The sequence below is a fragment of the Psittacula echo genome (genome assembly GCF_963264785.1).
Source record: "Psittacula echo genome assembly, chromosome: 1".
NCBI classification, from domain to species: Eukaryota; Metazoa; Chordata; class Aves; order Psittaciformes; family Psittacidae; genus Psittacula; species Psittacula echo.
This window is the reverse complement of record NC_137735.1, coordinates 87,909,560-87,921,729: the sequence shown is the minus strand read 5'-3', so window position 1 is coordinate 87,921,729 and position 12,170 is coordinate 87,909,560. Positions and strand designations below refer to the sequence as shown.

At 57.6% G+C, this 12,170-nt stretch overlaps 1 protein-coding gene across 2 annotated transcripts; it reads right to left on the bottom strand.

The window, feature by feature from the left end:
• Positions 1 to 41: 41 nt before the first annotated feature.
• Positions 42 to 11,301, bottom strand: SUN2 (Sad1 and UNC84 domain containing 2). Of its 2 annotated transcripts, XM_080618815.1 has the most exons (18): positions 11,236 to 11,301; positions 10,669 to 10,830; positions 9,978 to 10,153; positions 9,690 to 9,824; positions 9,394 to 9,489; positions 9,127 to 9,220; positions 8,839 to 8,909; positions 8,531 to 8,655; positions 7,999 to 8,220; positions 7,840 to 7,917; positions 7,710 to 7,753; positions 7,103 to 7,268; positions 6,799 to 7,020; positions 5,695 to 5,779; positions 5,486 to 5,601; positions 5,160 to 5,327; positions 4,663 to 4,755; positions 42 to 4,548 (listed from the first exon to the last, which is right to left on the bottom strand). In XM_080618815.1, exons 2-18 carry the CDS (start codon positions 10,794 to 10,796, stop codon positions 4,435 to 4,437), a joined length of 2,133 nt encoding a protein of 710 aa, XP_080474941.1. In that variant the 5' UTR covers positions 10,797 to 10,830; positions 11,236 to 11,301; the 3' UTR covers positions 42 to 4,434. The 2 variants fall into 2 exon arrangements, with proteins under 2 accessions (XP_080474941.1, XP_080474940.1); XM_080618814.1 differs by having other exon boundaries at positions 9,690 to 10,153.
• Between the last annotated feature and the right edge of the window lie 869 nt (positions 11,302 to 12,170).

Genomic DNA, 12,170 nt, shown 5'->3' with positions numbered 1-12,170 from the left:
ACCACACCACGGGAGAGTGCTGCTGAGCCTCTGCATAGCCCTGACAGCTTTTAGTCTAAGTGCTGCTTGGTGGTAGAGAGATAAGAACACTTGCATGGTATGAGCTATGTTGTGTGAGACATGTACATGTGTGTGTGAAGAGCTGCTATAGCAAATCACTTGAGGCCAGCTCCATCGGAGACACTTGCCAGAGGATGCAGTTACAGCACAGCACTTCCATTGCCTGTGTAAGCTTGTGCTCCCTGTGCCCTCGCTAGGACTTGAACCTCACCTGTTTGTATAAATACAGCAGGAGTCTCCAGGGCTTGGAATGGGCCTTCCCCTGCCACCTCAGTTGATCTCAGAGGTTCATGAAGGCTGTTCCTGCCCTGCACAGCTCTTTCAAAGGTAAGTGTTGGACTGGGAGCTGGTGATAGATGGAGGAAAGGCCCATGCATCCCCTCTCCTACTCTTCAAGAGGGCTGGTCCAAGGCCAGCAGAGAACAACACCCTTCCCTAGGGTGGCCAGTGAAGAACTGCATGGGCACACCTCAACACAAGCCTGCCTCCAGCCCGTCTTGGTTAAGCAGATACTGGTGGGACTCTCCTCAAGCTCAAGACAGTCCAATTTCCCTTTCTGCAGCTAGTTTTCTTTATACTCAGGTTAACTTCCTCATGGTGAGAACAATTAAGTATTTCCTTTCTACTTGCTCTTTAGCTGCCTGAGAGTAATTTACAGCCCATGTTTAAGGAAAAGAGAGCAACCTGCAGCCACCCTTAACTTGTGAGATAGGTCAGGCTTTTTCCTTGCCTTTCCTGCTGCCTCAGTTTCATTTGCCACTCCTCAGGGCCCAGCCAGGCTCTGCTCCTACCCATGATAAGGCACAAGATGGATGGATGCCCACGGAGGGGTGGGTGGTCACTGCAGGATGGACTGAGCATGCAGCCATGGACCACCACAGACTACTTACTGGAAGTTACTAACAACTTGAATTCCTTAGGACTTTAAGTCTTGTTTTCATCATTACTCCATGCAGGTTTTGCATCCCAGAGTCTGTTTGATGACAAGGTGTAAAAACTTCTGCCCCTAGAGTTAGTATGTCAGGCTAGAAAATAAAGATTTGCCATAAGAATACATAGAAAAGCTACAGGAATAAGCTTGTGCATTATTCCCACCAGCAAATACACCTATGTCACACCCCAAACACGTGCAGCAGTTTTTGATATAATTTATTTGTCTTGGTCTTTTTTTTTTTTCTTGCATAGGCATAAATTACAATCTGTTGATTAAAAAATAAAATGAACAAAACAGTGCAGCATTTGCAACAGGCTACAGTATCAAATACAAGCTCACCTCCTGTGTAGGGGAAACTGAGGAGGGAGAAGAGAGAAGAGAAATGGAGTAAAATAAGGGAAATCTGCTCTGAGAGCTGTTTCCCATTTCTCCTGCCTCACCAGGCTCATCTGCAGCAGCAGCACGAGGATGAAATACCTCTGGGCAGAGATGCTGAAGCAGCAGTTTGATGTGCCTTCTTTCCCTCTGCAGCTCAGGAAGGTGTTGCAGCAATGGAGAGCAGCTGCCTGAGTGCTCTGAGTGCAGTCTGGCACCCGTGAGCAGAGCTTGAGTGCTGACAAACCATGTGTAGTCTCACCATGCCTTCCTGGGACTCCTCCTGCAGTTGGCATGAGGAGACCTCCAAAACTAGCACTAACTCCTGGAGAAGGGCATAAACCCCAAGGTGCCCTCTCACTCATAGCTCCAGGGGTTTTTACCTCGGAACAGCACACTTTAATCTCCAAAGGACAGGGCAGGCTTGCCCTGTAAAGCCAAATGCTCCCTACCCCATAGCCAGTGGTTAACAGCCCCTTGGAAGAAGCAGAGACCCAGCTCCAGCTCCATTCTTGGGGAAAGAGGTTCCCCCTTTCCCACCTCTCACCACCATGCCTGATTTACCACAAAAGCAAGAAGACCCTGTCTATCCTGGCAGCCCAACCCAGAGGGCAGGGAGCTAGAAGGGAAGTAAGAAAAGGGTTTTCCAGCCTTGTGGTTATGGCATTTGCTCCAGCAGCCAAAGAACCCCTGGGGAAGGGGGAGAGCTTCATTTCTGCTCTCTGTCACTCAAATACAGGGCTGCTGTGCCCAACCCAGGCCAGGTCTAGGCATTTATAAAAGCACACCACCATGTGCACAGGGCACTCACGGACATGACTCCCAGGCAAGCAGGCAGCTGTAGACAAGTTTAAAATAACTCTGGCTGTGGCTGCCAAGAATTAAGACTATGCTCAATATAGGAGAGAATTTATCCTCGCTGGATCTGGCTGCGGATCTGCTTTCTCCCAGCAGCAGGGCCTCCCAGGACTACAGGGAGCTCCATGGGGTCATTTTAAGCTGCTGGAGATGGGGCTGCACGCTTCAGGCTCACATCCCTAGCTCAGAGCAAAAAGACCCCTCCAGAAGGGATGTGCTAACATCGTCCTCATCCCCTCCATCTGGCATGGAGCAGGTGAGGACTCAGCCCCTCTGCCCAGCGTACACTGGAGCATGCTGAAGGGAGACACTTCTTCAGCCCATTCCCCTCCTCTTTACCCCTCACTCTACAGTGCTTCAAGCAGAAAAGACCATATGAGACTCAATTCATTGTGCACCCCTAACTGCTGGTGGTGCCAGGGGATGGATGATGCCAGCATCAGATAGGGCCAAAACACTAAACGTGAGCCCTTTAGCTTTTATTTCAACAAAATACGAGACAAAGGTGGAGGCTTTAAATGCCATCCAAGAACGTAAGCCAAACTAGGGGTGATGCAGGCAGCCAGGAAGCAGAGTGGCCAGATGGCCCTGGCACTCCTCAGCTCAGGGAAGGTCCCCATGCATCCTTCCTGCAGTCCCCTGCCACAGGGGAGGACTTCCTGCAGTCCCCTGCCCCCTATCACACCCATATAGATAGAGGCAGGATTTACATGCCCACTGCAGGCAGAACTCTCCATCTTGTTCCAGCATGGTCAGGGAACCGAGCCACACCGGTCAGGAGGAGGCAGCAGGGAAAGGGAGCCCTTCCAAGACAAAGGAGATCACCCCGTGCCAGCCATCTGCCATCGGGGACCCAGGAGGTGACAAAGGCAGCCCTGAGCACTGCAGGTGGGGGGAGGCCCCATTGCTCCCCAAGGTGCAGGAGCGTGCTGGCACCTGCAAGCCCTGGGGATTGCCCCATCTCCCACCCATGGAGAGAGTGGGGCAGAGCTCCAGCTCCCTGCAGTCACCTACACACAGATGCAGCCATGGACAAGAGGCCACGGCCACACATTGCAGTCTCGGAGGATGTCTCCGGAGCAAGGAGGGCAGGATCTCCAGCACCCTGCCAGCCAGCAATCCATGGAGGACCTTGTCTCCCAGGTGCAGCTACCAAGCCCCCAGCAACTCAAGGCCTGTATTTTAAATAGCTTTGCTCATCTTATTCTAGCTTATCCTACTGTGTGTGCGCTATTCTCCTACTAAACAAAGCTCTAGCCCTCTTTGCATCTAACCCACTTGCCCAAGCGGCACCACGTAACATTCTCTGGTTAAGTAGAAATCACATGGAAAAGGTTTTTTAACTTTGTTACTACAAAAAATAAAACCCCAAACACCCCACCTGGAAAATACCTCCCCCCCCGGCCCAAACCAGAGCAAACCCAAAAGGAAAGCAGGTAACAGGAGTTTTCAATAGCATTATCAAGCTTAACACTGGGGAGCAGCCAGCCAGGGAGGCCAACGGCATTGCCAATACCCAGCCGCTGGCAGCAGCGGGAGGGCTTGAGCAGACAGACAGCAGCATCAGGGCAGGCTCTGCCACCACCACATTCCGAATTCCTCCCCTCCTGCCACCCCAAACCGTTAGTTTATGTTAATACTTCACTAATACTGTCTTATTTCCCCTCTGCCAGCCCAGCATCAGAGACATGGAGATCTCTACCAAAGCCAACGCCAAGGCAGGAGCAATGACCCTGTGTGAAACGAAGAGAGTCAGTGGCTGCGACTGCTGGCTCCTACCTACTCCAGCGCCACCGAGCCGGTCACCACGGTCCCATACACCATATCGCACCCAAGCCTGTCTGAAGCATATGGCAAAATTACATACCCCTTTCCCAAGCCCTGGCAATGCTAGGCACACCGTTGGAAAGGAGCAGGCAGTGGGGATGAAGAGCTGCGCAGACCCGATAAAAAAGGAGCTTAGAAAGTTAAAGTGTCCGATATACACTTAAAACAAGCCAGGCTGCGCCAGGACCCACGTGGGATGCTCTTGCTTTGCCACCCCAGTCCTTGGAAGAGTGAAAGCCTCACCCTTTAAACCCCAGCTCTTCTCCTCCCCCGTGGGAAGCAGCTGCTGGCACATCCCAGGGTTTCTATGTGCGAAGCGGTGACCCAGACGAACCCCTCCTGCTGTCACAGCCCGGCAGCATCCTCATCCCACGCTGGGGTCAGTGCGCCGGCTCCCCGTGCACACGGAAGCGGTAGATGCAGGTGTATTCGAGGTGACCCCAATTGCTCAGCACCCGGAGCTCCACCAGCTGGTACGTGCCAATGGTATCATCCTTGGGAAGAGGGGGAAGGAAAAACCTGAGCCCTTGAGAGCTCTCTGGGGCCTGGGGAGCCCAGGGGTCCCGTTGTCTTCTTGGGGTCAGGTGCTCCGAGAGCAAAGCACTTACCTCAAAGTAAAACGTTTGGATGGGACTGCCATTGTGGTTGTATGTGAACTGCCCAAGTAGAAGGCCTTCCTCCTCTCCCTCCTCCTTTAAACCCTATGGAGGGGTAGGGAGGCAGAAAGGGAGAACAGGTGGTGATCAGAGGTGCACCCAGGGGCAGAAGAGGGAGATGGAGGCACAAGCACACTTGGTCTCTACTCCTGCTCTTCCAGGCCAAAACAGACAAATAGGGACAGGGGCCAGTGGGGAAGGATGAGGAGGAAGAGACCAAGAGTTAAAGCTGCTCAATCCCCTCTTCCAGTGCTTCCCAAAACCCTTCCTGAAGCCTGGTGCTCTCCCTCTCCCCGCTCAGTACTGCTTCTTCCCCCTCTTCAGTGTAAGACCAACCATACCAGAGCACCCCACAGCCAGGTATAGGGTTCATTAGCCCTCTCCTCCTTCACCCTCTACCCATGGCACCCTCCCACTGTGTCCCCTTGCTCCTCCCTCAGGTCACTCACATAGACAGCAAAGTCCTTGGGGGCACTGGGGATGGTCCCCTTGGGCGAGAGAGCTTTTGGGATGTGCTCCAGTGTCACGGCCGTGGGGCGGATGATGCTGGAGAGACGGATGACGGCAAAGCCCTGGGACCCACGAAATGCCCAGCAGTTCCCAGGGTTGACATCTGGCTACAAGCACAAGAGCAAGACACCAGCAATGTTACCACCATCAGTGCCATTTTCTCCCTGACATCAGCCCGGCCGCTTGCTTAGAGCAGGAGCCAAATAAAACCCACCAAGAGAACCAGCCCAGCCGGCCCTTCCCTTCTCACCCTGAGGGTGCCCACCTGCAAGATAACACGGGGGGACTGTGAGTGGTACCACAGGGGGATGCCAAACAAGCTCAGCAGCGCCGTCTGTGTCTCGTAGGTCTCTGAGCAGCGGGTGTTGATGACACTGGCCCCTGACACAGAGAAGGGACAGCACCAGGTAAGCTGCATACCAGCAGGTATGTGGTCCCCTCCCCAGGATGGCCAGCTCCTCCCACACCACTTACCCGCCGACTCCAGGGCATAGTCAACCATCCCCACACGGTCCTCGCTGTAGCGCTTCAGGGCCTGGTCCACGATGAGATGCACTTGCTATGGGAGAGCAGGGAGTGGAAGGGGGAAAGGGCCAGGGTGGGCATCCTGCCCCTCACCCGCCTCCACCCCGTGGGGATGGAGAGGGCGCAAGCAGCCAGGGGATGAATCACCGCGGCAGAAATGAGAGGACACGCATTTGGCTGGGAAGCCTCATTAGAGGCTGCTAAAAATAGCCCAGAGAGGAGCTGTGCACGAAGGGGCAGTGCCCAGGCACACTGGGCTTGCCTGTCCCTGTCCCAAAAGAAGAGGTAGGCCTAGGAGAGGAGGAGTGTTCCCCAGCAGGTACCAGACACAACCTGACAGCCCATGCAGTCCTCCCCAGCGTCATCAGCTGGCCCCTCCTGCACCATCCTGCAGGATTGACGGAAGCTCCCCCCATCCAGAAAAGGAGGAGCTGGCCACAGCATCCCTCTGAAGCCAAAACCCAGCCCCAGGAGCTGGGATCTTGCAGCACCACTGTGGGTCTAAACTTTGTATGTGCACAAAGCTCTGCAGGGACTACAAATCCCAGCTTTGATTCCTCCACTTCACTACCTCCATAGGGAATTGCCAACAACAATTTCCAAAGCAAGCAGGCTCATTTTTTCCTTTGGTGTCATTCTGCTGAAATGCTTTGCCCCAAGTGACTCAGTGGTGCTGCTGAAGATAGCGGTAAACAAGATGCTCAAACCTTGATGGCATCTGCCCTGCCTTCTGGGTGAAGTACATGCAAGCAGAAGCCTGGATTTTAAGACAGACAGAGCCCCACAAGCATGCAGATATTGCCAGTGACCACTTCCAGAGCAGGGTGCAGGCACACCTCAGTGGAAGTGAGCAGCAGAGAAGGGATGCAGGAGTTTCAGGGATGCAGGAGTTTCAGGGATGCTCTTGCCAGGTGGGATGTGAGCCCACAGTCAATGTCCCAGCTATAAGGATCTCCCACGGCTCTGCTACTTACTAGGCACATGTGCCACCCCCTTTCACACACACAATGGGACACAGCCCCTGACCCCACACCTGCAGTCACCAGCACTCACCTCCTCTGTCACCCCCGTGGTCCCCCCTTGCTGCAGGGCCACTCCAATCCCAGCATCCCGTGCTGACAGCCTCCTGTCCTCCAAGACTTTGTCCAGGATTTTACGCTCCAGGGCCTGGAGCTCCCCTTGCAAGTCTTCCTGCCGGAGAACAAGCCTGGCAGTGCCATCCTGCCGGGACTGTGACAGGAACTGACTGACCCACGCTGGGAACTGAGCTTCCACCTGAAACAGGGCACAGAGCTAAGCCCCAGAGCAGGAACCCTTGTGCCCCCCTCTGCCAAACATAGCGGGACCAGGGACTCACGTCAGCCCGCGCTGCCTTCAGCTGCTCCAGCATCCCCTCCATGTGCTTCCCCATCACCTCCTGGTCTGACTTGAGGCTCACCAGCTCCCTCCTCAGCGCTGCCACCTCCTGCTCCAGCTTGCCCACCTCCCGCTGGAAGCTTCCTCGCAGGCTCTCCTGTGCTGAGCTGTGCCGAGAGAAAGGGGCAACACAACCTCACACCAGCAGCACTGCCAGCTCCCCTCTGCAAACAGGGGCAGCAGGTTTATCCCCCCCAAGGCCTGTGCCCATCTCCAGCCCCAAATGGGTTTAATTCCTGTAGCAATGACCTCTCTTATTGCATCCTGCGGGAAAGCATCCCCAGTTTGCTCCTCAGTTGAAAGCCCACGCTCCCCACAGAGATGCAAAACGATGGCCATGAAGGTTATTTGCTGCAATGACCTTTTGAGCCCTGCTGGCAGCCAGGGCACTTTCTTGCCAACATACCCAACCCTCATTCCTCTCAACCTCTCCTTTGCCCCAGGCACACCAGACTTGGAAACCCCTCCTATGCCTCGCCGTGGGTATTTCACCCTGCTACCTGTCTGCCCCTAACGGAGCAGCAGCTCTGCTTGGACAGCAGCATTACCTCTGCCATTCCGAGTTCAGCTGCAGCAAACGCGTCTCCATCTCCTGCCAGGAGAAGGGGAAGGGGTGAGACCTCTCATGCCAGTAGCAGGGATGTCCTGCCTGGATACCACCACGTGTCATTCCCTTACCTGAGAGGCTTGTGCCATCTTCCCTAGGCGCCCATCTAGATCCCTCCGCACCTCAGCTCGCAGAGCATCCAGCTCACCCTGCAGAGTGAGGAACAGGGGAGAACATCAGAGCCCGGCCCCATGTGCCCCAAACCTTCCCGCATGCCCCCCAAACCTCACCCGGAGGTGGCTGTTCACGTCGGTGCGGAGATGCTCCTTCAGCCCCGCGTCCCGGCGGCTCAACAGCCCCTCCAGCAGCGCCAGGACATCCCCTGAGGGTGGCTCGCCGCCTGCTGCCACGGCTGCTGCTCCCCGCCGCAGCTCCCACCGTGACATCTCCGCCTCCAGCACATCAAAGCGCTTCTCCAGGGCCTGGAACCGAGCCAGGAGCCGGTGGTGCCCCTGCAGCGGCAAAGGCAGGGTGTGATGCAGCCCCTCGGGGGGCTGCCTGCTCCACAGGGACCCCTGTGACAGGGGACCCAGGCCACCCAGTCCCCAAAGTCAATGGCATCTTATTCATCTGCTGCTTCCCAGGAGAGGGCAGATGTTCCCCCAGTCCATCCCTGGGACACCCAAGAGCAAGATGGCCACAAGCTGGGGGAGCCACTTCCACCAGCATAGCAGGGCTCTTTCAGCCACAGACCACACTGTCCCAGCTCTGGGCAGGCTCCCACCCCACCTGGGTCACTGCCATGCCTTTGCCAAGGCTTACCTGGTCCAGTGTGGTCAGGTCCCCTGTCCCAGGCACATCGGAGGAGGAAAGCTTTCCTGCTCCCCACCATGGAAAGGCTGGGAGGCTGTGCTGCGACAGCCCATAGGGGTAGAAGTACCAGGCTCCTAGGCATGCAGGGGGATGAGATGGTTAAAATGGCAGGGGACAGGGTGGATGTGCAGAAGCTCAGCCATCAACAGATGCACCAGGGTACCAGGAGCACTGAGCTCAGGACCATCCTATGCCCCAGTGGTATGCTCTGCACTGCCCCTGATCTCAGGGCAACAGATGGAGCCAGGCCAACTCACCATAGGCAGCAGCAGCGAGGAGCAGGAGGAGTAGCAGCAGAAGCAGAGACTTCTTCAGCCACGGATAGCGCCTGGAACACAGAGAAGAAATAGGTGACTGTAGGACTGCATCCACCTTCTCCCACCACACTTCTCTGGATGGGGGCCAGAGGGAAAGCAAAGCCTACCCAGGCTTTGGCACAAGACATCCACCCCACAAGTTGTGTGGTCTATGGGGCACCCCCTCTCTGGGGTTCTGTGGGTTTTCCCCACGTCTCCCCCATCCTGGTGTCCTACCACCATGCTCACCTGGAGAAGGGGACACTGTCCAGGTATGGAGATGTGCCGGTGAGGCGGTGCCAGGCAGCTGCCAGCCCCGAGAACAGCCACCCCAGGAACCGAACTGCAGGGAGACAAACCAAGCCTCAGGCAGCATCCGGGCAAAGATGTACCCTCTGTCCCCAAGGATGCTCCGCAGGGAGGTAAAACCCCTCCACCCAATGAGGGAACAGCACATGCGGAGTGGAGACTCCAGCAGGGAAGAAAAGGTGCTGCTGCAAACACCCCTTCATTCACCTGGTGCAGTGAACACCAGCCAGAGGAAGGAGCCCACCCGGGAGGCTGCAGACCTCAGCCCCGACCCAGAGCTACTCTGGCCTGAGTAGAAGTGACCTGGGAAGGAAGAAACAAGGCAGTCAGTCACGAAACAGCACCTGTACCCCTGTCTGTCACCCAGGGTGAAGGCTTCACATAGGGGGTGGCATGCAGGTGAGGCTGACAGCATCCTGAGCACAGGCAGGTGCTGGGCTGGTCCCCTTGAGGACATTTCCCCCAGCATCCCTGCCACCGCAGAGAGGCTAGAGCATCCCTACCGGCATAGTCATCTTCCGAGGAGTACCCAGACGAAGAGGTGTAGGTATCATATGTCTTGCTCTCCAGCAGCCCGTTGATCTTGCTGGACTCTGTGTCTCCAGTGCCTCTTCTCCTCCTGGTAGAGAACTCGCCACCTTCCCCAAAACACAGAGTCCTCGTCAGAAACCACCCACCATCCCCATTCCCAAAGGGGGCAGGCGGCCCTGTGGGGCTGCCCCAACACCCCGCTGGTGCGCAAAGGACATCCCCAGCTGCTGTGAGAGGGAAAAACATAAGGTAGAGCTCACCCCAATACGCACTGCTGTCCAGGGCATCATCCAGCACGGAGCTGCCCAGGGCAGCGAGGCCCCGGCTGCCTCCCAGGTAGGACTCGCTCACCAGGGACTCGCTGTAGTAGGAGGTTTGGGTGCTGGGGGCAGGAGAGAGGCGCTTGGTGCTGCTCGATTTCCTCCTGACCGTCCTGCTGTGGGCGAGAACGGGCTCATCAGCCATGCATGGATACGGGAGGGAGGTGTCACAGCGCACCCACGGGGCAGAAACGGGGGATTCACCCCACGCCCTTGGCCCGCATCGCTTCCCTCTGCCCTGCACTGGATGGGGGCTGGTTTCGGAGGGTGCAACCGCTGCTTTGCGAGAGGCGCTGCCGCTCACCCGCGGGCACCGCTTCCGCTCGCACCGCTGCGGTTTTCCGGCCCGGCACTGGCAGCACACCTCCCTCCCGCCATCGGGCTGGAGGCGGCACCAAACCCCCCCCCCCAGCCGCCCATGGCAGCGGGGAAGGGAGGCACGCAGAGGTGCCACGGTTGGGAGCACCGGGAGGGCACAGCCAGTCCCAGGCAGCCAGCGGCCATGCCGGAACGCAGCGAGCTCGCCGTCATGCTCCCTTTTGCAAGCTGTCAGGGAAGGTGCCCGGTCCATGCTGTGGGACGGAGTGCTCTGCCCACGTTTGGGAGATGGGACCCCCCGCACCCCTCTAACCTGCCGGTGCCCTCCTTAAAGGGGAGTTGCTGCCCTCCCAGCAGGGAGCTGCTGCTGCTGCTGGTCGTGGCATCGTCGTCCCCGGGGTAATAGCGGGTGGTGATGAGGCGCTGGCTGCGGCGGGACATGGCGGCGGCTCGGGACGGGGGGGTCACGGTTCACCTGGGGCGGGGAGGGGAGACAAGGAAGCATCAGCAGGAGGGGGACGCACCGGGAGGAGGGAGCCCACTCGCGGGGGGTGCCCGGGGCGGTGCTGCGGGTGCTGAGAGCCCGCCGAGGGGCACCTGCTGCCGCGGGCCGCCACCACCGGGGCCGGGATGGAGCCACCCGCCCGCCCAGCTCCATCCGCCCGCCACCGCGGCCGCCTTATAAGGTTACAGAGGAATATATGTATGTTATATATGTAAAAACGTATATAAAGATACACATTTATATATATATTTTTATATATATACACACATACTCCCTTCCCTTGTCCTCCCCTCCCACGGGCCGCCCAAGCGGGCACCCCCAGACCTTCTACACCACCCTCGGACCCGGCCCATTCCCCCCACCCCGCGCACTCACCGCTATCCCTGCCCGCTGCCGCCGCTCCGCTCCCTTTTGTTATGTCAGTCGAACGCGGCCCCGGGCCCCTCCCGCCCCGGTTCTCCGCCCTACCCCGTTGTTCCCCCCCCCCCCCCCCGCCCTTCCCGCCGCCGCCCCGCCCCTCTCCACCGCGCGCGCGCGCCCGCCGCCGCCGCTCGCCGCCGCCGCCCGCCCCCCCCCCCCCCCCGCCGCGTTGTAAGGGTTCATCGCTAGACTGTTTATTGTTATCGCCGTTGTTATCGTTATCGCTGTTGTTATCGCAGTCGCTGTGTTAGCATAGCTTTATTGTTGTGATGGGAATGGCTTTAACCTGACGGGGGAGATACGGGTTAGATATAAGGAACAAATTCTTCCCTATAAGGGTGGTGAGGCCCTGGCACAGGATGCCCGGAGAAGCTGTGGCTGCCCCATCCCTGGCAGTGTTCAAGGCCAGGCTGGACACAGGGGCTTGGAGCAACCTGGTCTAGTGGAAGGTGTCCCTGCCCATGGCAGGGGGTTAGGACTGGGTGAGCTTTATGGTCCCTTCCAACACAAACCAGTCTGTGGTTCTATGCTTATCATTTGGGGGGTGATGGGGAGGGCCCATCCCTACCCCCTGGCTGCCCACAGGTCACCAAACACCTCAGCCCTGGGGGACTTCCAGCCCACACCCCCCACGCCCACGGAGGGCTGCAGGCAGCCCATGCTACCAGGCAAAGGCAGGCCCTTGGGTACAAACTATGGGTGATGGCAACTCAAAATTGGGGCTCCCACTTGCTCCCCAGCCTTGTTTGGGTTTTGCTGGGGCAGGCGGTTTGCCAGCCCCGGTGAGGTGGCAAACACCCAGCAACCCCACACACCACCCCGACGGCACAGCCAAACCCATCCCTACGGCGCAGGCAGCCCCACTCAACACCCGTGTGCCCACGCCGCCT